The sequence below is a fragment of the Ascaphus truei genome, chromosome 3 (genome assembly GCF_040206685.1).
Source record: "Ascaphus truei isolate aAscTru1 chromosome 3, aAscTru1.hap1, whole genome shotgun sequence".
Lineage (NCBI taxonomy): Eukaryota > Metazoa > Chordata > Amphibia > Anura > Ascaphidae > Ascaphus > Ascaphus truei.
Genome location: NC_134485.1, coordinates 145672528 through 145698236, shown reverse-complemented (window position 1 = coordinate 145698236; position 25709 = coordinate 145672528). Strand labels below are relative to the sequence as shown.

Below are 25709 nucleotides of genomic sequence, written 5' to 3'. Positions count from 1 at the left end.
ACATATGGAAATCTATAGGATAATGTAATGGTCTAGGAATAGATCTTAGGGGTTAAAGTTTGTTAGAGTTATTTCAAAGAGAGAAGGTATTCTGATAATCCTTAAAGGTATTAATTCTATATAACTTAAAATATATTTTAAAATAATTAATTGAATATTTCTTAAAACACTGGTGCAATTCATGTTTAATTGAAAAATTACTAATTAAAAAAGAGACCATACGTCAATCTCCTCATTTAGACCTAGTGGAGACAGAGTCTGGAGTTTATAAATCCACAGACTTTCTTGTTTGGACAATTTCTTGTCTCTGTCACCACCACGTCTACCTGATTGTACAATCTGAATTCCCACATATGTCAAGAGCGAAGAGTCACAGTCATGTTTGATTTTAAAATGTCTGGACACGCTATGTTGTTCTAATCCTAATCTAATGTTTCTAGCGTGTTCTAAAATCCTGACTCTTAAAAATCTTTTAGTTCGCCCAACATATTGGTATCCACAGGGACACTGCAATAAATAAACCACATATGTGGATTTACAAGATATGCAATCTTTCACTGTGAATTTTTCCTTAGTCGTGTTAGATATGAAAGATTTGCGGTTAGAACTTAACATTTTGCAGGCTTTGCACTTCCCACAGCAAAAGTTGCCGTTTGGCTTAGTCGGCATCCATGATGGCTCCAGTGACATATTAGTAGGGAAACCAATATCACTAGGTGCCTGCAAAATGTTAAGTTCTAACCGCAAATCTTTCATATCTAACACGACTAAGGAAAAATTCACAGTGAAAGATTGCATATCTTGTAAATCCACATATGTGGTTTATTTATTGCAGTGTCCCTGTGGATACCAATATGTTGGGCGAACTAAAAGATTTTTAAGAGTCAGGATTTTAGAACACGCTAGAAACATTAGATTAGGATTAGAACAACATAGCGTGTCCAGACATTTTAAAATCAAACATGACTGTGACTCTTCGCTCTTGACATATGTGGGAATTCAGATTGTACAATCAGGTAGACGTGGTGGTGACAGAGACAAGAAATTGTCCAAACAAGAAAGTCTGTGGATTTATAAACTCCAGACTCTGTCTCCACTAGGTCTAAATGAGGAGATTGACGTATGGTCTCTTTTTTAATTAGTAATTTTTCAATTAAACATGAATTGCACCAGTGTTTTAAGAAATATTCAATTAATTATTTTAAAATATATTTTAAGTTATATAGAATTAATACCTTTAAGGATTATCAGAATACCTTCTCTCTTTGAAATAACTCTAACAAACTTTAACCCCTAAGATCTATTCCTAGACCATTACATTATCCTATAGATTTCCATATGTATTTATATATTTACTAGAAATCATATGCTAATCTATGTTACTCTTAACTATTGGGAGTTAGCACTTTACATCTCTAAATGTGATTTTTATTATGTGACTAATTTTTTGTTTTTTTACTTTTAGAGTCTTGATTTGATATATATATATTTTTAAAAGCCTTGATTCGAATTATTAAAGTTTATTATATTTTTTTAAGTGTGCTTTATCCCATGTATGTTTATATAAAAAATGTCTTTGTAATTCGAGTCCCTCCACGGGATGAGTGAATGCCTCTCCAGGTGGGGGGAGTTGAATACAATTACCCTGAACCAATAGCAATAATGCTGAGTGTATAAGAACCGCCCCTGGAACCTCCTCCATCATTCCCTGACGAAGTACGAAAGTACGAAACGCGTAGGAGAGGGCGCGTTCCTTTATTCTTTACATATACCCCCATTGCGGCATTATATTGGGACATTTGTTTCATTGCGGGACCTGCAAGGGACTCTGTACACTGCTCGACTGCATATCGCCAAGGAGTGACGCACTAAAGACGCGACCGGCCGAGAGACGCTGCCGGATGACGTCACACGCCAACGTGGACTAACCAGGAAGAGACGCGGTGATCCACCCCTGAGAACAACTGCTGTGAGCTCCGTGAAGGCGCGGGAAGGTTCCCCAACGCTGTGAACCGAGCTGAGTTGTATACTCTGCATCCAGATACCAGCATCTTGAGGGAGGACGTCCAATTCCCGGTGCCTGTATCCCGTTATGCCTGCCGAGTGGTAACATGTCCCTAACATGTCTTGCTATTAACCCTTCTTTTTGATGTACGTGCAATACTCACCTTTATTTTTTATAAAACTATTTAAATATACTACACTATGGTTTTTTTGCGCTGTTCTTTTTTTGTTTCTATCTAGCTTGGTGTTTGAACCATTCCCACTGATCAGCAGCACAAAACATCACCTATCAGGTTGTATTATTAATTTATATATAAGTCACTATTCTCTAGCACAGACCACATTGAGCGCAACATTTTTCTGTTTTCACGGTACCTAATGTGCATAAATGAATGTACCCTCGATCACAGTAAGCCAAATTATTTTGAGAAGGGTCATTATTTGAGCCGATATCTAAGTATGTTGATCAGTTTTTATTACCTAGCGTTATGGTTCAAGATTCATATATCAGGGATTTTTGCAGTCATAGAAATATTGAAAAGGGTATACAGTATATGAGAAATAATTATTTTGTGCACTCTACATATTATGCCATATACACCAATATTCTGGATAAAGGTGCATTACAGATATTGGGTAATATTTTCATCTAATTGTTTAGAGTCACTGCCTACATCTTTTTGTTGTTGTTGGTGTTAGTTGATTTAGTGTTGAGTAAAGTTTTTTTCACATTTAAATAAACTGGTTTATTTACAGGTCAAGTTACAATGAGCTATGCCATAGCCCCCAATATACATAACATATACAGTATGTAGGCTATTTTGAGAAACATAAACTACAATTGTTAAAGTGCAATCCCTTCCACTGGAGGATAGCCCTCTGGAAGAGGTTTATCGAAGACGTTTATCCTCCTGTGGAAGGGAAATATTACAGAATTATTACAGGTTCATCCAGGGATTACCGACATTGTTGGTGGATTAAAATGTAATTTACATTATGATGTAAAATCAGTTCCTTTTTTGGACCTCACTTAATAAATAGTAGATAATGATATCAATACCACCCTTTATCATAAGCCTATGACAGTGAACTCTTTTCTTGAGTTTTGAATCTTTTCATATGAGGAAATCTATTCCCAACAGTCAATGTATCAGAATTAAAATAATTTGCGATAGTAGATGTAACCATGCTGTAAAATGGCTGCAGTCATCTCTCCTGCTGACAGTAAGGCCTGGTAAGTTATGGGCATGCCAGCAGTAATTATGGAGGTTTGCCCTCACACCCTGGTGAGGTGCCCTATGTATGGATGGGAGTGGCCACAGGCTCTGACTCCATGGTTAGTGATGTCAGAGTTGTGTCAGCCCCCAGAGGATACATAAGGCACAGCACTGATCAAAAGTTAGTGGTTGCTAAGCTGTTGGAGGATTAGGTAATAGACCTGGAAGGAGTAAAGAGTGATTCTGTACTAAGTTACCAATAATGAGACTGTGACCAGGGACCTGGCACAGGTGAAGTATCCCTGCGGGGATAGGGAATCCCTACTTTAGGAGGACATTACCTTTCAAAGGGAAGTACGGTGAACAATGGAGGGCTAATTATACCCCATTGTGGAGGGCAGCTGGCCCACCGTATCAATAAAGATGATCCTGATTAAAGACGCTCTCGTGTGCAAGTGTGGAGTTATTGCACAGAGATGGGCACCACAGAGGAGTTCCTCCCCAGGACCATCCCAGAGTGACCGAAGGGATCCTGATGAGGTGGAGGCGCTGCACTGGATCTAGGTAGGACTCAAGCACACTACCTCAGCTGCCTGTCTGGGTTGGCAATCCCCAATACAACATCATGCGGGAGACTCAGGAGTCCTGTTGCCAACAGGTGCACCACCAGACATCACACTGTAATGGGGACTGGTTAGACCACAGGGGCCAATATGAGATTGGGTGGGTCAGGCCAGTCCAGAAAATCCGTTACATTTGGAGGCGCTGCTGAGATAGACCTGTCAACAGGACAGGCTTTTGCTAGGTCACTTGGAAACAGGGAGAAGTAAACATCATGCGGGAGACTCAGGAGTCCTGTTGCCAACAGGTGCACCACCAGACATCACACTGTAATGGGGACTGGATAGACCACAGGGGCCAATATGAGATTGGGTGGGTCAGGCCAGTCCAGAAAATCCGTTACATTTGGAGGCGCTGCTGAGATAGACCTGTCAACAGGACAGGCTTTTGCTAGGTCACTTGGAAACAGGGAGAAGTGTCTGCTGCCACTTTGTGCTGCGTTGGGACGGACCTAGGGGTAGTCAGGGGGCTGATGGCGTATTGTCAGTTCGCAGGGATGACCTAGGGGCCTGAAAGGAGTTGGGGGTTTGGAGCCGGGCTATAGCTGTCCTAGTCACCTTGAGATAGTGCTAGTTGGTAGGATGCCAGAAGGGATAGCCTGTTAACGTGGTCAGGAATCCTGGACAGGGTCTGCGCTAGGCTAACCAAGACAGGTAGACGCCCCAGTACTGCATGGAAGCCCCAGAGTACTCTAGCCCATTCCAGACCACTCACCGTAGGGAGCACAGACTGGGAGGAAGGAGATACAGCAGACACTGAGAGAGTGAGCCTAGCCTGAGGTAGTGCATACATGAGTCCAGCCTACATTAGGTACACATGGTGGTGCGTCAGAGAAATCTTTATTGTACCGGTGTGGTGGCTGCCCCGCAGAGAGGAGCCCCATGTACGATAACTACTACGAGGGAATGACGACCGCAAGAATGGAGGATCCGCGCAGTGCGGATAGTCCAAAATGGCGACCGAAGGTTGATGGGGAAAGCATACCTGGCGTGCGCCCCGCTGAAGAGCAAGCTGTTGCTGATATGTCTTTTACAAGCCTGCTCTGGAGTGGAGCGAAAGCTGTGGCCGCACCGTTTTGGTCCTGCCTAGGACAACGAGGCGCCACCCTGGAGGACTGTGTTGAGGACATTGTTATAACAGGAGGAGAACACAGTGAGAGTGAATGTCAGTTGACTTGCAAACAGATGAACGCTACCTCATTCATTGATCGAACTGACAGTGCTACCCAAAATGGCGGCTCCCGCTTCCCTGGGAGACCGCGTGGGCCGATGGCAGACTATTCTGCAAATGCACAAGTTCCCAAGAATTGGCCAGAAGTGGCGCCAACAGGAGAGCCCCGCCCGCATGGGGGGTATGGCACGAAAGCTGCGGCCGCGCCTTCATGGACAGTGACTCACTCAGCCCCAGTGCTGAGTCAACCACTTAGTCTGTGGGACCCTCCCCTAATATCAACCAGGGGGAGTGGTTTCCAACTATGCCCCGTGGGTATGAATCCCGCGGGCCCAGGAGCTGGTGCGCTGACGGCCCCATTACCAGAAGTAGTTCCGGCAGCTGAAATTGTGTGCAAGAAAGAAGGATACTTTGCACGCAAGGCAGCTGAAAGACAACGGCTGGAGTTGGCGGCAAAAGAAGAACCCCACCCTGTTGGGGAAAAGCGCGCGAAAGCTGTGGCCGCGCCCTCTAGGACTGAAAGAGGTGCGGCCTCAATTAAAGGACATCCTATTCCATTGTGGGACCCGCCCATAATCACTACTACTGGGGGCGGATTCCAATTATGTCAGATGAGGGCGGAGCTGAACCAAGGAGTGGCTGACCATTCAACCCCTGTTGGTCACTCACGCGGAACCAGCTTCCAGAACAGACCAGTGTTAAAAGTGGCTCCCACCAAGACCATGGCCTGCTCCCCAGATGTGAACCGGATGGTATCAACTCAGCCCTACGCAGTACCCGGCGGTGTACTAGTGATACGCGTGGGGGGCGCGGAGACAGTAGTGGGCCTCTGCCTGCAATGCCGACTGCCCGGCGGCACCATGGGCACGGCGGCGCGCTGTCCGCAGTGTGGCACACAATACCTGTGGCCAATGCCCACATTTGTGCCCATTCAGACCAATGACCCAGGGGGAAATACGGATAGGCTGTCCGCCGAGTACCCCGGTGCACTATGGACCAAGGGTGCGGACCCAGAAGAGTGTGAAGTGGTCGGTCCGGCAACCGACCGAGAGAAAAGAAGGCGGTCGCCGCGCTCGGCGACCCCAAGTACCCTTAGTGCGGATCCCTCAGACGAGGGACCCAAAGAACTGACTAGTACCCTGGTCTGGCCAGTGGCAGTGGTCGGCGGAGGAAGTGGGGCGAAAAGACCGCTTACCGGAAGTGACAGCGGACAGAGCCAGGTGTCACCGGTGGAGCCGAAACCGGAGAGGCGGAGCCCAGCTGTTCTCGGGACCGGCGGGTCCAGTGGTAACGGGCGATCCACGCCCAACCTGCGGACTGGTAAGGATAGCCCTTGTCCTTGCCAGGCTCCGATAACACCGCTAGAGGAGGAGAGGCCGTGCCAGGCCAGGACGGCGCACGTGGGCGCGGAAGGACTTCCGGACCTAATCGTGGAGGAAGAGATCCCGCATGGGGGTCCATCCCAAGATGGCGGCGTATCCGATTCCAGCGATGACGGCGTTTCCGGCGGAGGTGGCGGAACCAGCGGAAGTAGAGGACACGCGTCTCAGCAATTGGGTGGTGGTTCCCGATCAATTAAAAAGACCCGGAGCAAGCGGCGGACCGAGAAGGGTGACGCAACCGGCGATATCGCTGTCCAGTGGTACGGGACAATCCCATGAAGGCGAACGGGTCGGAACCCCGCGGCTGCCGACTGCCTATCCCTACGCCCAACCCCACGCCCTAGATAATGCCCTTGTCATAGTCACCTGTTCCCGGGGATCATCATCCAGCTTGGGGGTGTCGGAAGAATCCTTGGGGGTTGGTGAAAACCGGACTGGGGAAAGACTGAGCAGCTTTGCTTCCGAGGGTGGCTCAAGGGGAGGAGGACAATTGGGACAGGTATCAAAGTCCCGGTGGGTACCTGAAGAGGCGGATATACCTTCTGGGGAGGCCCCAAAACATGAGAGATGGTCCAGGCCCCGTTCTGCAGGGACCTCTGGGGTATGCTCCTGGGGGGGTACAGATGAGGGAGACTCTCTAGAGTCTGGGCCCGAGAAGCCTAGGGAGACCCGTTGGTGGGCGCCCTTATTTGAGGGGTACGTAGGCTGGATGGACCGCACGCGGTTCTTATTAGAGAAGGATGACATAGTGGACTACTGGTGGGCTAAAGGGGAGTTCACGCCCGCCGAGAGGAAAAAGGAGATGCAATTCAGGTGGTTCATGATAGGCAGAAATGAAATAGAACACATGGGCCCTGACATATTGTCAGACCCTGTAGACCCAGATGAGCCCTTATCCTGGGTATTACCAGGGAGAGCAGGGAACGCCAACCTAACTAGGAGTAGTAGGGCTGAAAGGGCGATCATTGCAAAATATAAGTACTCCCATGGATTGGAGTACCCGTACGTTCCTGAACCCCTCATGCAGGAGATTGAGGATAACAGGGACCAGTGGTTAAGGGAGACCATAGAGGAATACATAATCAACAAGGGGGGTGCCATTACTGGTAGTAAGGCAGAAGAAAGGATTGAGCACCTGATAAGGGTTTGGAGTATTGGGAGAAGTGTATACAAACACAAGGTAGTATACAGGCCTGAGAGGGGGTTGCCGCGTAGCTACCATGTAACTGTTCTGGACATGGGGGGTCGGGAGGTGAAGAAACCTGATCCACGGCACTACTATTAGGAGGTACTGGTTAGCATTGCGCAGGCTAGTGGCTGCTGGTCAGGGCTTGTCTGGCGCCTTGTTACTGTGAAATATTTGTTTACTAATTTTGTGTGCATATTTCCATTTTACAGTGCTTCCTGACGAAAGGTGTTCAAATTTAGGTCCCAGCCGGGGACGGTGGGATTCACCAGGGGGAGAATGTAACCATGCTGTAAAATGGCTGCAGTCATCTCTCCTGCTGACAGTAAGGCCTGGTAAGTTATGGGCATGCCAGCAGTAATTATGGAGGTTTGCCCTCACACCCTGGTGAGGTGCCCTATGTATGGATGGGAGTGGCCACAGGCTCTGACTCCATGGTTAGTGATGTCAGAGTTGTGTCAGCCCCCAGAGGATACATAAGGCACAGCACTGATCAAAAGTTAGTGGTTGCTAAGCTGTTGGAGGATTAGGTAATAAACCTGGAAGGAGTAAAGAGTGATTCTGTACTAAGTTACCAATAATGAGACTGTGACCAGGGACCTGGCACAGGTGAAGTATCCCTGCGGGGATAGGGAATCCCTACATTAGGAGGACATTGCCTTTCAAAGGGAAGTACGGTGAACAATGGAGGGCTAATTATACCCCATTGTGGAGGGCAGCTGGTCCACCGTATCAATAAAGATGATCCTGATTAAAGACGCTCTCGTGTGCAAGTGTGGAGTTATTGCACAGAGATGGGCACCACAGAGGAGTTCCTCCCCAGGACCATCCCCGAGTGACCGAAGGGATCCTGATGAGGTGGAGGCGCTGCACTGGATCTAGGTAGGACTCAAGCACACTACCTCAGCTGCCTGTCTGGGTTGGCAATCCCCAATACAACATCATGCGGAGACTCAGGAGTCCTGTTGCCAACAGGTGCACCACCAGACATCACACTGTAATGGGGACTGGTTAGACCACAGGGGCCAATATGAGATTGGGTGGGTCAGGCCAGTCCAGAAAATCCGTTACATAGAGATGAGTACAAATCCATTTTATGTAACGCACAAAACATATGTAGACAGGTTATCCATCTTGGCTGTTACAATCTACTAGATATTCAGTTGAGAATGATATGGCCAAAAGCCCTGAGATGAAAGAGAAGTCAATTATGTATCCACTTATACCAAGGAATCTACTAGGATTACAAAAGATGAAAAAATATAACAAAGGATCTACATATAAAGAGGAAGAAATCTTGGAAAAAAAATTATTTTTACTGTTGATCCTGAAAAAAATCATTTGATTGGGTAATCTACCTAAAGGAAATTGCCCATTTCACCATAGTGGCCAATGCACTAATACTAATGATATCACAGAATTTTCCCGCTACATTACAGGGAAGAGATACCAAATTAAGTTGTTAATTAACTGTTCTACTTTTGCAATTTATGTATTGATATGTCCATGTTCTAGATCATTGGTGGGACACAGGCCCACCAAACTAAACTTGTGGCCTCAACCCCTGCCCACACCTACAGCCCACTCTCCCTCGCACCCCAGTGCAGAGGGAGTGGAGATGTTGCTGGTATGGACATAATGACAGTATAAGAAGAGGAGTAGGAAAGTATTCACCAGCCCGCTGGCATTATGCAGCTAACTGTAGGGGATGTGGAGAAGCTACTACCTGCAACATCCCTTCAGCCTGTGCACCATATGTGTGCGTGCATATGCATCTATATTATATATAGATATATTATAAGTATATAGTATTTGTTTTCTCCCATATAGATTGTTGCAGACATCCTTAGCCTCGATATTGATCTATATCTATATATAGATATCTATATCTATAGACTTAGTAAAGTTATGATGGGTAAAAAAAGTGACAAAAACCCTCCACAGAAAAGCATATAGCAAATGGAAATATTACTGTATGCTCATTTGCATGTCTTAGACAGGTATGCAACCCTGCATATCACCATTATCACCCAGCACACAGCACTTCCACTGCAGCAAGGGGTTCTGGGAAATAACATGCAAATGAGCACACAGTGCAACCTTTTGGTTTTGAAGCAAAAGGTGGCACTGTGTTCTCATTTGCATGTCATTTCCCAGAATCCATTGCTGCAGTGGAAGTGCTGTGTGCTGGGTGATAATGTTGAAAGGCAGGTTTGCAGACCTATCTAAGACATGCAAATGAGCATACTGTAATATTTCCATTTGCTATATCAATAGATATAGGCTAAGGATGTCTGCAACAATCTATATGGGAGAAAAAAAATACTGTTCCCAATCGGCCACCTATCTAAGAACTAACCACGCCCGATGTTTCTTAAATTCGATGATCGGACAAACACAGGTGTGTTGAGCATGGTGTGGCTGTTGCCAACAAAAGCATTACTATTTTATAACATAAAGCAAAGTGTATAGCAATTATAAGATTGCGTATCAAGAAACTGACAAATTGGGTAGATACTTATAGTACTTAGAACAGCGGTCACCCATCAAAGTACTAACTGCACCCAATATTGCTTAACTTTGTTAATCCAACATCACCCTGCATGAAGGAAGGATTGCTGTAAAGGATTCCAAAAAGAGTTCAATGAATAAACCAAGAGAACGTCAATAAATATCCAATATACTGACGAAAAAAAGTAATAACACCTCAAATTGGAAAATATACTATCGACAATTGGTGAATAGTTCCTTATAATCCGCGACTCAAAGAAATGCAATGCACATATCAATGTGGAAGTGTGTGCATTTGTTTAAAGGGTAATATATCAATACAAGTATGTTTATAAAGGACATAACGCTGCATCCGTTAAACTCAAAAAAGAGTCAGCAAATGGTGTTCTTGAACATAATGAAATACTTCCTTTTCTTGATGGAAGATATTTTAGTGCTCCGGAAGCAATGTTGCATTTAAATGAGTTCACAATGTCTGAAAAATCACACGCAATTAAACGATTGCCTGTTCATATGCCAGATCAACAACAAGTAAATCTTTCTTGAAGGTCATAAAGAAGAAGCTTTACATTGAAAAACTTAGGAAAAAAAAACTATGCTAGCATGGTTTGAACTTAATGAAATAGATACCGAGGCAAGAGCTCTGAACTATATAGAAATACCAAAACATTATACTTTTAACAAAACAGCTGGAAAATTGAAACAGCGTTTGAGAGGAGGAAATGGTGTAATAGTTAGGATGCTGGTCGTAAGATAGTGAATGTTATTATTTGCGCATGCTTCCAACATGTGTTGTTGGAGGTAAAAGTTTTCAAGATCTCAAAACTGTAAATAGAATAGAATGTGGCCTTCTAAAACACGATAAGATGAGGCACGACACCTGAAGCAAAAATGCCAATCTATTTGAGACAGCTGTTTGCAATGATTTGTGGCTTTGGAGAACCAGAAAACATACCAGAACTTTGGGAAAAGCACATACCATCCTTAAGCGAAGACTTGATTAGAAACTGGGCCCCTGTACGCTCTTGCAGAATTCAATACAAGAGTATGCTCTCATTTTGAAAAAATTAAAGCTGACCTCTGTCGGGATGCTGCCAGTATATCGGAATTCAGATTCCTTTGACGTTTTAGCAGAACAGGGCAAAGCAATTCTAAACACAGAAAAACTGAACAACTATCATCGCCATGTTGTTGATACAATATTAAACACAGTTTACGATGATGCAGATTAAGAAGTGTTTTTTCTTGGATGGTCATGCTAGAACGGGAAAAACTTTTGTATACTCAACACTACTTCATACTATTAGAGGTAGAACAACAAGAATAGCAGAAACACTATGAGCTGGAGGGCAAATTGCTCATTCAGTCTTCAAAATCCCTTTGAAAATAACAGCAACATCGACTTGCAATATAAAGACAAACACGAAGAAAGTCCGAAATTTAATCCAATTGAAACTAATCATCGGGGATGAAGCCCCAATGGTGCATGCACACGCATTTCTGGCTGTTGATTACTGCATTATCTAATAGGAATATGTAAACCATTTGGAGGTAAAGCAATATTTATGGGCGGAGATTTCACACAAGTGTTACCAGTTATTTTATGTGGTTCACAGTCTCTTACTGTTGCAAGTTGTATAAACATGCTTCGGCTCTGGGGACAATTACAGGTGCTAAAGCTAAAACAAAATATGCGATCTCTGAAAACTGAGAAGGAATTGGCGGAATGGCTCCTGGACGATGGGTGATGGATAAATAGGTGATACAGTAACATTACCCTCACATTGCTATCCAAAAATCAAGGTACAGTTGCACATCTATACGGTGATACTGACTTTTCTACGGTTACTCCTGTACAATTTCAACGAAGAGCAATACTAAGTGTAACAAACAAAGACTCTCTTGATCTCAACAATAAATTTCTCAGCCATATTAATGGAGTAATCTTCAAAAGTGTGGATACTGTTAGTGATGACACTGCTGATCAACTCGCATTCCTGGAAAAATTCTTAAAAAGTCTTACTCCAACCGGAATGCCTCCTCATGAACTGAAACTTTAAGTAGGATCGGTTATCATACTCCTTAGAAACGTAATGCCATTGAGAGGACTATGTAATGGTACAAAACGTACTATTAGTCGAATACAAACACACAATCGAAGCAAAAGTGATTTGTGAAGCAAACTCAGACACTGTACATATTCCAAGAATCCTACTCATTCCACCAGACACAAATTTACCATTCAGTTTCAAACGAAAACAATTTCCCAAACGATAGACTTTTTCGACGATTGAATTATTGAAAGGACATCAGTGTACAATCAATAAGTTACAAGGCTAAACGTTTGATAAAATATGCCTTTACCTATCTAAGCCTGTTTTCAGTCATGGACAATTATATGTTGCTCTATCGAGTCTCAGATCATTTGATAAGTGTGTGTTGATTTACTGTAAATAGTTGTGGATATTTCTTTTTCCAATAAATTAATTTAGTAAACTCTGTTTCTGTCTGGCGAAATGATCCCTGGTGTGATATTCCTGGTCGCCCATGATACTGTACGTGGAGGCAGCACTCACGTAACAAAAAAAAACTTGGCTGGGTGCATTAGAATTAACAAGTCATAATCACAGTGGTGTGAGCTAAGCACTCACTTTGAAAAAACGAAGTGATTTATTTAGTACTGTACATTAATGTTTCGGTCCTATTACAGAACCTGTCTCATGAGAAAGGTCCTGTAATAGGACCGAAAGGATGATGTTCTGTACTAAATAAACTTTGCCAAGAGATCAGATAGCTTCTATTAATCCAACTATCAATAATAAGTGCTCATGTGAAAGTTCTTACCCGGTAAATGAAGGAAGCATCTTTACTTTACAATAATTTGCAATGAAGTGAAGGAACATTAAGCAGAGAAAAAGGGTACATTTTCCATCCAAGTTTCAGTCACCCTGATAAACTGGCCTGAGTTGGAAAGTGTGCCTGTTGTAGGCCAGATGGGCATTAGTACCCTGATTTTCCAAGTCTCACGTTTTTGTTATTATGACGGGTCATAAACAAGACATGGATCATAACCAAGACATTGAGCAACATAGAGATCAGTTCAGTGTATGATTTTGTAGTGTTGTTCTTTAAGGCATGGTGCGCAAAGTTCCTGAGCTGCGCCCCCCTGCCTGGCAGCCCCTGTCAAATGACGCTGCGGGTCATGTGATGTCACGTGGCAACGCGTCACGTCAGGTGACCCCGCAGTGTCATTTGATGTCGCGTTGCCATGGCGACGCTGAAGAGCCGGCAGAGAGCAGGTAAGGGAGTTAGAGGTTTCACGCCTCCACGACATTTATTTTAAATGCCTTGGGGAAGTGCACGGAGCTTCTCTAACCGCCGTGTTCCCCCCCTCTAGAAAATCTTGCAACCCCAGTTTGCGCACCCCTGCTTTAAGGCACTGATTATTATTTAAAAAATATGAAAACATTGAAAACTGTGTTCATTACACCATAAGTAAGATGCATTGTGTCTTTAGTACCTTCATATGAAATGAATCGTGGACATTTTAAAATGAATTGCTTAAAAGGACACAATGGACAGTTATAGTGATCATGATAAGTATTTACACACTTCCAGTGGCGCATGCTCACAAATCTTAAAGTAAATAAAACTGTAACGCCCTCACTGCCACAATTCCCAGAAACATATTAATATATATTCCCAAACTGTAATAGCCATCTTTCTGTGATGGTAATCTTTCTTTTAATTTCTTAACAATCAGAGGGGCTTGCCATGTATTGCAGTCCTTCTGTCAAACATAAGGTTAAAACCGAAATGGGCATTTCAACAGGAGCTTTAAAAAAAAAAAAAAAATGTTTCCACATGCAGAAGACTGCAATGCTTAAAATGTTGCTTTGCTGTTTGACACTGTTGGTCTATTCAAAAGCAATAACCAAAAGAAAAATCCTAATCGTTAACGATTGTTCTCTTTCATGCTGCTAAAAAACGGGAAGTAAACATTAATAAAGACCCTAATACTGGTTTTGACCTTGAAGTTGAACATGGTGGGGGTTATTCATTAAGCTGCAATAGTGCCGATCAGAGCACTATCGTACAAAAAAACTCGTTTGACTTCCATGGGAGTTTTTGTGAATAACCCCTTAGTCTCTTCATGGGTACATTTACAAACCTTTGACTTTTTGGCCTCTGCCACTCTGGCAGCGAAGAGGCTATAACAATGGCCATTTCAACTTTAGTGTTTTGACAGTTTCCTTAAAATATCACGGACCCCAAGCCAGGATAATAAACTCAAAATAACATTACGATAGCAAGTCGATGAATCATTTTCTCTACATGTCTCATTGTTTTCAAATTATAATTTGTATTACTCTTTCCAGAACGCAAAGGATAAATAAAATAACAAGAAAGGAGAGGTACAGAAAGCTGATAGGAAAGCACATATATCTAAATACTCTGGATAAAAGGTAGGTCCTATATACACAAATACATCAGGTTATAGGGACATAGAAACTCGGTAGAAATCCTACAAGCAAACAACCAGAATGGAACATTCACTGGCAACCAAGAAATAAACAGTGCTTCTAATCTAATCAGATCTGCTCCTGGGATTATATACAATCTGACAAGCATTCACTGGACAATATGTATAGTTTATCTAATTTCAAACAGATCTGCAACACATTAATGCACACTCATGGAAATGCTCGGTTAAAGCTTCTAAAAGTGTGTATAATAAGGTCATACCCAAAGCTTTAGCATTTGTATTTTTATTTGATTTTATTCCTATATAATTTTTTGAGGATGAAAAAAATTGCAAGCTCTTTGGCCAGAATTCTTCATAGTTTGCTCCAGAATACATCAAGACTACACAGGGTCCTGGAAGCAAAGAACAGTATCCAAAAAAAAAAATAGTGAGTCGATGTTTTGGGCTTTAACGGCTTAAGTCAAATCGAGGACATTTTTATTTTAACTGAATAGCAGATTGCTGCTTTAATCTGTGCTGCTCATAATATAATTAATTTAACTGAAGCTGATCGGCGGTCACCCGACCTTCAAAGACCTCAAAGCTCCTTAGATATCTGTGATTTTACTACAAGGAAACATGGTGGACTCCATGGCCAGAGAAGGTGATCAGGGCACCAGGGCAGTATTCTATTGGTCCCCTCTGCGGTCAAACCCTCAAAGGTCGTAAGATCAGCACTAGTAACCCCTGGTTCAGGTAATGTACGTAAAACATTAAAATACATTCAGAGCAGGGGAAGAAGGTGGCTTTAAAACCATTTTATTGCCCTTATGACGTTCTCTAGCCAGGTGCTCTTATAAAATCCTAAACATCATGAGGTCTTACTTCGTTTTCTAAAAGAGATTGGAAGTGGAATGGTGAACACGATCAGAACGGAAGTGGAGGTCACTCTACTTCACATTATGCCTTCGATAAAGCACCATCAAGGGCGCAAACGCATTAGTCATTTTTACCTTCTGACTCTGCATATGCTTTTTCTGAAGCTCAAATTGTATTGAAAATGTTACAGAGGACAGGGATGGGAACAGAAAATAAAGAGGGGGAGGGATAAGGGGAGATTAAATATTCCATCAACATGTATCACAGTGGGGATATGTTAATGGAAGAATTAAACTTTTGTATTATATTAAGACATGCTTCCTCGCTGTTATTGACTGGAAATTTGGTCTTCACCATACAGGTGTGTGCAAACACGTAATGCCATGATCAAAATAAATCTGAGGACCTTAGAAAAGCAGTTATTGATGCTCATCAGTTTAGAAAGGGTTACAAAACAATTTCTAGGGATTTCGGGCTCCACCAATCCACTGTCAGACAGACTACAAATGGAGTTATCGTACTACAAAAATCTACCAAAGAACAAACCGGCAAATCATCCGTGAAGTCACAAAGAACCCCAAGGATCCAAGGATCTGCAGGCCATTCTTGCCTTGGCTGTGAGTGTTCATGACTCAACTATCACAAAAAGACTAAACAAGAATAGTGTTCATGGAAGGACAGAGGAGGAAACCACTGCTCTCTAAAAAGAACATTGCTGCTCGTCTGAAGTTCGCCAAAGAGTACATAGATGATCCACAAGAGGTCTGGAACAATGTTCTCTGGACGGACGAGTCAAAGGTAGAACTTTTGGCCTCAATGCGAAACGTTATGTTTGGCAAAAATCAAACACTGCTTTCGAACAGAAGAACCTCATTCCAACCGTCAAGCATAGTGGTGGGAGTGTGATAGTTTGGGGCTGCTTTGCTGTCTCAGGACCTAGATGGCTTGCCTTCATTGACACAACCAATTCTGCATTGTACCAGTAGATTCTGAGTCAGGCTATCCATCTGTAAGCTGAAGTTGAACCGAAAGTGGGTTATGAGTTAAAGCAGTTCTGTAAGGAAGAATGGGATAAAATTCCTCAAAACTGATGTGAGGGACTGACCAGAAGCTACAGGAAACACTTAGCTGAAGTCATTACTGCTCAAGGGGTTGCCACCAGGGCCTGAATCTAAAGTATTACATACTTTTTTACGCATGCATTTTGAATGTTGAATCATTTGTAGATAAATAAATGTTGAAAAAGTATTTGTCATTTGTTTGATCATGTTATCTTAATCAATTATTTGGACTTAGATTAAGATCTAATAACATTTTAGGTTTGAAATATGTGAAAATCCTAACGGGTTCCCAAACTTTATCTCGCCACTGTGGGTGAATGTACTTTAACAAATCTGTATAAGAAGAAGGTTGCTAAACACACAATCTCAGCCCGCGATGACTCCGGCCGGGCGCCAGTTAATTAAATAAATAATAAAAAAAAGTTTAAAAAAATGGCGGCGATTCATCTCCCCCCCCTTCCTCCTCCACCACCTCCTCCTCCTCCCTCCCCCCTCCTCGCCCCCAGGTTTTGTGGTGCGCAGAGGCAGCAGCAGCATGAAGAGGATGCGGCAGCCGTGAGTATTTTTTTTTTCAATAGCAGGGTTGGAGGTCAGAGCATGCCTGGGGCGGGGCTTAGTATCGGAGCGGATGTGCTGAGCTGATCTAAGAGGTGTGTGTGTGTGTGTGTGAAAAACTGGCTGGTGGGGGGGTGGGTTTGAAAAATGGGCTGTTGGGGGGGTGGGTGTGAAAAACGGGCTGGTGGGGGGGTGGGTGTGAAAAACGGGCTGGTAGGGGGGTGGGTGTGAAAAACGTGCTGGTAGGGGGGTGGATGTGAAAAACGGGCTGGTGGGTGGTGGGAGTGAAAAACGGGCTGGTGGGGGGTGGGTGTGAAAAACGGTCTGGTGGGGGGGTGGGAGTGAAAAACGGGCTGGTGGGGGGGTGGGCTGCTGACATGTGAGGGGGGGGCTGCTGACATGTGAGGGGGGGTGGGCTGCTGACATGTGAGGCTGCTGACATGTATGGGGGGGCTGCTGACATGTGAGATGCAGGGGGGGGAAGTGATGTGAGGTGCAGGGGGGGGAGAGAGTGATGTGAGTTGCAGGGAGAGGGTGTGATGTGAGTTGCAGGGGGGGAGAGAGTGTCATATTGAGGGGAGGGGGAAAGAGTGTCATATTGAGAGGAGGGGGAAAGAGTGTCATATTGAGAGAAGGGGGAGAGAGTGTCATATTGAGGGGAGGGGCAGAGAGTGTCATATTGAGGGGAGGGGGAGAGAGTGTCATATTGAGAGAAGGGGGAGAGAGTGTCATATTGAGGGGAGGGGCAGAGAGTGTCATATTGAGGGGAGGGGGAGAGTGTGTCATATTGAGGGGAGGGGGAGAGAGTGTCATATTGAGGGGAGGGGGAAAGAGTGTCATATTGAGAGAAGGGGGAGAGAGTGTCATATTGAGGGGAGGGGGAGAGTGTGTCATATTGAGGGGAGGGGGAGAGTGTCATATTGAGGGGAGGGGGAGAGAGTGTCATATTGAGGGGAGGGGGAGAGTGTCATATTGAGGGGTGGGAGAGAAAGTGTCATATTGAGGGGAGGGGGAGAGAGTGTCATTTAGGGGAGGGGGAGAGTGTCATATTGAGGGGAGGGGGAGAGTGTGTCATATTGAGGGGAGGGGGAGAGAGTGTCATATTGAGAGGAGGGGGAAAGAGTGTCATATTGAGAGGAGGGGGAAAGAGTGTCATATTGAGAGAAGGGGGAGAGAGTGTCATATTGAGGGGAGGGGCAGAGAGTGTCATATTGAGGGGAGGGGGAGAGAGTGTCATATTGAGAGAAGGGGGAGAGAGTGTCATATTGAGGGGAGGGGCAGAGAGTGTCATATTGAGGGGAGGGGGAGAGTGTGTCATATTGAGGGGAGGGGGAGAGCGTGTCATATTGAGGGGAGGGGGAAAGAGTGTCATATTGAGAGAAGGGGGAGAGAGTGTCATATTGAGGGGAGGGGGAGAGAGTGTCATATTGAGGGGAGGGGGAGAGTGTCATTTAGGGGAGGGGGAGAGTGTCATGTTGAGGGGAGGGGGAGAGTGTCATATTGAGAGGAGGGGGAGAGAGTGTCATATTGAGGGGAGGGGGAGAGAGTGTCATTTAGGGGAGGGGGAGAGTGTCATATTGAGGGGAGGGGGAGAGTGTGTCATATTGAGGGGAGGGGGAGAGTGTGTCATATTGAGGGGAGGGGGAGAGTGTGTCATATTGAGGGGAGGGAGAGTGTCATATTGAGGGGAGGGGGAGAGTGTGTCATATTGAGGGGAGGGGGAGAGTGTGTCATATTGAGGGGATTGGGAGAGAGTGTCATATTGAGAGGAGGGGGAAAGAGTGTCATATTGAGAGAAGGGGGAGAGAGTGTCATATTGAGGGGAGGGGCAGAGAGTGTCATATTGAGGGGAGGGGGAGAGAGTGTCATATTGAGAGAAGGGGGAGAGAGTGTCATATTGAGGGGAGGGGCAGAGAGTGTCATATTGAGGGGAGGGGGAGAGTGTGTCATATTGAGGGGAGGGGGAGAGTGTCATATTGAGGGGAGGGGGAGAGAGTGTCATATTGAGGGGAGGGGGAGAGTGTCATATTGAGGGGCGGGAGAGAAAGTGTCATATTGAGGGGAGGGGGAGAGAGTGTCATTTAGGGGAGGGGGAGAGTGTCATATTGAGGGGAGGGGGAGAGTGTGTCATATTGAGGGGAGGGGGAGAGAGTGTCATATTGAGAGGAGGGGGAAAGAGTGTCATATTGAGAGGAGGGGGAAAGAGTGTCATATTGAGAGAAGGGGGAGAGAGTGTCATATTGAGGGGAGGGGCAGAGAGTGTCATATTGAGGGGAGGGGGAGAGAGTGTCATATTGAGAGAAGGGGGAGAGAGTGTCATATTGAGGGGAGGGGCAGAGAGTGTCATATTGAGGGGAGGGGGAGAGTGTGTCATATTGAGGGGAGGGGGAGAGCGTGTCATATTGAGGGGAGGGGGAAAGAGTGTCATATTGAGAGAAGGGGGAGAGAGTGTCATATTGAGGGGAGGGGGAGAGAGTGTCATATTGAGGGGAGGGGGAGAGTGTCATTTAGGGGAGGGGGAGAGTGTCATGTTGAGGGGAGGGGGAGAGTGTCATATTGAGAGGAGGGGGAGAGAGTGTCATATTGAGGGGAGGGGGAGAGAGTGTCATTTAGGGGAGGGGGAGAGTGTCATATTGAGGGGAGGGGGAGAGTGTGTCATATTGAGGGGAGGGGGAGAGTGTGTCATATTGAGGGGAGGGGGAGAGTGTGTCATATTGAGGGGAGGGAGAGTGTCATATTGAGGGGAGGGGGAGAGTGTGTCATATTGAGGGGAGGGGGAGAGTGTGTCATATTGAGGGGATTGGGAGAGAGTGTCATATTGAGAGGATTGGGAGAGAGTGTCATATTGAGGGGAGGGGGAAAGAGTGTCATATTGAGGGGAGGGAGAGAGTGTGTCATATTGAGGGGAGGGGAGAGAGAGTGTCATATTGAGGGGAGGGAGAGAGAGTGTCATATTGAGGGGAGGGGGAGAGTGTGTCATATTGAGGGGAGGGGGAGAGTGTGTCATATTGAGGGGAGGGAGAGAGAGAGTGTCATATTGAGGGGAGGGAGAGAGAGTGTCATATTGAGGGAAGGGGGAGAGTGTCATATTGAGGGGAGGGAGAGAGTGTGTCATATTGAGGGGAGGGGGAGAGAGTCATATTGAGGGGAGGGGGAGAGAGTCATATTGAGAGGAGGGGGAGAGCGTCATATTGAGAGGAGGGGGAGAGAGTGTCATTTAGGGGAGGGGGAGAGAGTGTCATTTAGGGGAGGGGGAGAGAGTGTCATATTGAGGGAAGAGAGACATGGCGGGGATGCTGACATGGGATGCAGACTTGGGGGGGGGCTGCTGACATGGAATGGGCTGGGGGGATGTGGAGGGGGTATTGTGTGTTTGATGTGGAGGGGGTATTGTGTGTTTGATGTGGAGGGGGGTATTGTGTGGGTGAGATGGGGAGTATCGTAAAGGTTGATTGTGAGAGGTGCTGGAGGAGAGATGATGATGATGTTGATGATTTAACCCGTGCGGCCCAAATTTTTTTTCCTTGGAGCAGTTCGGCCCTTCTCACTTTACGAGTTGGGCAGGCCTGCTCTAAAAGGTTGCACAGAAAGTTTTGTATGTATGTGATGGTACAGTAGCACAGAACAGAATAGTAAAACTGCTGTTCTAAGTAAAAAAAACAGGAGCATACACAGAACAAAGGGAAGGTTCATAGAAAGTTACCAGAAGAATGTCAACTGGTAACATGACCGAATTAACCTCAAAAAGTGAAAATACACATGAAATGATCCCCACAATATTGATGTATTTAAGAGAACGTTTCCTTACCCACAAGATCCGATGCTTTTGCATAGTCCAAGGAGAGGCCTCTTTTTTGAAAAACTGTCACACTTTTGAGGACCTGTAAATTGAGAAACAAAAACAGATCAGAAAACTTATTTTAAAATATCTTTGCAAAAAAATGAAATTGTGTTTTCTTATTAACAAAATATAAATAGTTCTGTACATTTCAATACTTGCATTTTTTATTTTTTAAATATGAGTAACATTTTTTTGTTTTACGTGTTCTGTACATACTATTGGGTAATTTATTTTTAGATATTTAAATAAAGAAGACAGACTCCCACGATGTCTTTATTAGCAAAGATTTTGTTTTTAAATAATAAAATACAGCCATAGCAGCTGCAATTACTACCGGTTTCATCAATATAGGGGGGGGGGAGGGGAATCAGTTGCTGATTGTCCCATGACAATGTGGTGCAGATTGTTTGCAGTAGTTATGCAGCCTGGAGACACACATGGAACACACCAAACCAAAAAGCAACGGCCCTCATTCTCTGGAATGTCCCTGGGCTTGGCAGTGTTCAACAGGAAAGAAACTAGGGTGCTCTCTCTGACTGTGGATGAAAATAAATAAACAAGGCTCTAATATTACCGTAATAGAGGGCCCCTGCATGCACACCAATGTTGGTACACTACTGCGGAGTCCAATGTCTGCTGCTCAACCCTATAAGGATATTTCCATGATCCTCAATAGAATGCGTAAAAGAAGGAGAAATAAGGGGAGCGCAGATCAACACACACATACAAAATAAAATGCAATATCAATGGTGGGATGGCTAATGAATTAGCCAAACTACCTGACACATCCAGTAGTGAACAAGGGTTAGAATGAACCACAGTCAATGCACTTACTTGGTGTAGTCTGAACAGGATGGGTAATGGTGGTGATATACAAAAACTACTCACACGGCCATGTGTAAGTAAAAAGTACTCAGAGGTTTCTTTACTTTATCCCTCTGTCTGTGGGGCCTTTGCCGAGTCTCCAATTGAATACTCCCACAGGTGGAAGATGTAAGTCCACCCAGTCACAGAATGGTCTCCCAGGGTTTAAGCAAGATGCAGAGAGTGTGTTGTAAAAATAAAACATATACAGTGTAGTATTTATTTACAAAGCACAAATACACACTCGCATGTAAGAATCACCACAGTGGCTGCAGCAAAGTCTGTGCTAGTTGTGATACAAAACGTTCCCCGCTCCCACGTCCGGTCTGCAGTCTTGGAACACGATCAGGACGGACAACTACGGAAGCCTCCGAGGATCATAACAGTCCCACGAATTTGAGCAACGCATTTCACTGATTGGTTCAGCTTCCTCAGGCTCTGTACATCTGTATGACATCCCTCTGTCAGTTTAAATACCCTCACGATGTGCTCAGAAGGACGCCAAAGCTGCAGCCAATCTCCTGATATAACATTATGGCTGATAGTCACTCCGCAGAAGACGAGTAATAGTTATATAATAGTTGGAGCACCCAATTTTCTTGCCCTCAGACTGGAATGTCTTAATACATAGATGATTCATAATACACAATTTAAAAAAGCACTTAATATCATAGAACAATAAAATGTTTAAAACCCAGTGTTATGTTATTCGTCAGACAGTGGGGGTTAATCCCATAATACTGGGCTAATCTATAGGGGAATAGAATGTGTACCCCAAGACTGGAGAGGAGGTGACAGGTTGGTCAGGTTATTTAAAAAAAGAGACATTTTGGATATATAAATAAAAGACTCGTGTTCCAGATGGGCTAAACGTTCACATAGACATTGGGGCCTTCATCTGAAGAAAGGTCCCAATAGTGAGTTCTCCCTGGAGCTAGCGGCCCCTGTAAGGAACCTCCTTGGGGGTTTCTTTATTAGTGTCTGTTAGACTCTGCATCTGTTAATTTTTTGTCTCATTTTCTTTATAGCCAATTGCCACAATCGATCCTTATTGTATTGTATTCTATAAAACTCATTTTACATATTGTGTATGGTTTCTGCCAGCATGGCAGGAACATTGGCTTGTTGATGGATATCCCTGTATTGTATACTATCCATGCCGAATTCATTTTATCAGTATTATAATGAGCTACATTTCTATTCAGGCATTAGCCAGTATGATAAGACCAGTTCTTCACACTCTTCTGAGGGGAATTTAGTACATGTTTCAGATAATTGTGATGCGTTGAGTCCATCCCTAATTTTATGGTATTATGTGTTGGATAGCCAGGTGCCAGGAACCACAAATCCTGATTTTATTCCTTTACATGTGTCATTTTAGTCCATGCACCATAGCTTAGGATTCTTAGTAATTCGAACCACACCTTTGTAGGTTTATGGTATGAGTAAACTGATACAGTATCATGTTCCTTTATTCATGGAAAGTTTTGATTCTAACAAAGGTTTCTAGTATTAGGGGATTAACCACCACTGTCTGACGATTAACATAACACTGGGTTTTAAACATTTTATTGTTCTATGATATTAAGTGCTTTTTTAAATTGTGTATTATGAATCATCTATGTATTAAGACATTCCAGTCTGAGGGCAAGAAAATTGGGTGAACAACTATTATATAACTATTACTCGTCTTCTTCGAAGTGACTATCAGCTATAATGTTATATCAGGAGATTGGCTGCAGCTTTGGCGTCCTTCTAAGCACATCGTGAGGGTATTTAAACTGACAGAGGGACTTTATACAGATCTACAGAGCCTGAGGAAGCTGAACCAATCAGCGAAACGTGTTGCTCAAATTCGTGGGACGGTTTTGAAACGTGGAGCCCGCCGTAGTTGTCCATCCTGAGTGCGTTACAGCTTTGCTTTCCAAGACTGCAGACCGGACGTGGGAGCGGGGAACGTTTGGTGTCGCAACTAGCACAGACTTTGCTGCAGCCACCGTGGTGATTCTTTCATGTGAGTGTGTATTTGTGCTTTGTAAATAAATACTATATGTTTTATTTTTACAACACACTCTCTCTGCATCTTGCTTAAACCCTACGAGACCATCCTGTGATGGGGTGGACTTACAGCTTCCACCTGTGGGAGTATTCAATTGGAGACTCAGTAAAGGCCCCCACAGACAGAGGGCTAAAGTAAAGAAACCTCTGAGGACTTTTTACTTACACATGGCCATGTGAGTAGTTTTTATATATCACCACCATTACCCATCCTGTTCAGACTACACCAAGTAAGTGCATTGACTGTGGTTCATTCTAACCCTTGTTCACTACTGGATGTGTCAGGTAGTTTGGCTAATTCATTAGCCATCCCACCATTGATATTGCATTTTATTTTGTATGTGTGTGTTGATCTGCGCTCCCCTTATTTCTCCTTCTTGGCAGGGTTCAGGAAGAATGCATGAAGGCAGAGGGTACTAAGAATCCCCCGAGGTAAAACAAAAGCTGTCATTCAAACCTAAATATGGCTACCAACAACTGCCGGACTGTCTCCAGTGAAGCAGCAATGCAAGAACCGGAAGACAAACTTTGTCAAAGTGCAGTGGATGCACGAAACGCGTCAGAGTTCTTTCTCTAGATGATTTTTTCTTTTTAACAACATGTCTTTGCTGTTCATTACTGTTCATTAAATTTTGCACCGAAAATCGCCATCCAGCTTCCGTTTTACTTCCTGCTTCCGGAACGCACGAGGCACCTATATCCTGAGGAGGACAGCACCGGAGCAGAACTTTTATATGGAAAATATCCAGACTTTTATCAACTGTGGATATCTATTGGACTCTTTTCAACTTTAGTGGTAATCCATTCTGTTGTCTGTCCATACCATGCGCCGGGGATTTCATTTGTGTATGGTGTTATCTCTGTAACAGGTTCTTTGAGAAATTTGTTGTTGGGGTCCCCTAGGCAGCATTCATCAACAGGTGATCCACATTCAGGTCCTTTAGTGGCTATAATCACTTTTCACTTGTTAACTATATTATTTGTCATTTTTTATTTGTGCACTTTGTAGGTCTAGCGCTATTGTCTAGCTGTCTGTCCCTATTGCCCTGTTTCACTTGCATTGAGAGCTTCTTTGACTGCATGTTGTGGGTTCACAGCAACAGCTTCCAAATGCGAATGCCACACCTGGAATCAACTCCAGACATTTTACCTGCTTAATTGATGATGAAATAACGAAGGAATAGCCCACTCCTGTCCATGAAACAGCTTTTGAGTCAATTGTCCAATTACTTTTAGTCCCTTGAAAAAGAGGGGGCTATATATTAAAGAGATGTAATTCCTAAACCCTTTCTCCAATTTGGATGTGAATACCCTCAAATTAAAGCTGATAGACTGCACTTTAAGCTCATATTCATTATTTAACTGTAACTTGAATTTATTTTGGTACACAGCCGAAATAACAAAACTTGTATCAGTGTCCAATTATTTCTGGACCTAACTGTATGTATGTCCCCTCTCTCTGTGAGTGTATATAATATATGTATGTCCCGTCTCTCTGTGAGTGTATATAATATATGTATCTCCCCTCTCTATGTGTGTATATAATATATGTATCTCCCCTCTCTCTGTGTGTGTATATATGTATCTCCCCTATCTCTGTGTGTATATAATGACGTCACCCTGCCTTGCACTCAGAGGCCGCGAGAGCCAGAGAGCCAAGTCCCGCCCCGTAGTCAGGCAATGACAGCCAATGACAGCCAAGGCCCGCCCCGCAGTCAGCCAATGGGAGATCTTGACAGCCAATACTATCCTACCACCCGGACCTCTACAACCCTCAACCTCAGCTTGGATATCTACCATTCTACCTTCTGCTACCCTCGTTCTCGGCTGAGTGACCTCAACCACCCTCCAGTCTCCTAACCTCTATCACAGTGAGTATATCTACTACCTTACCT

The 25709-nt window shown here is 44.3% G+C and overlaps 1 protein-coding gene across 2 annotated transcripts in view; it reads right to left on the bottom strand.

Annotated features, from left to right (window-relative positions):
• Positions 1–25709, bottom strand: part of BCAS3 (BCAS3 microtubule associated cell migration factor) — a 1601451-nt gene that overhangs the window by 1441229 nt on the left and 134513 nt on the right. For both annotated transcript variants that reach the window (XM_075589630.1, XM_075589629.1), the window contains exon 7: positions 20860–20932. In XM_075589630.1, the coding sequence (XP_075445745.1) occupies positions 20860–20932 (73 nt within the window). The remainder of the gene's footprint in view (positions 1–20859; positions 20933–25709) is intronic.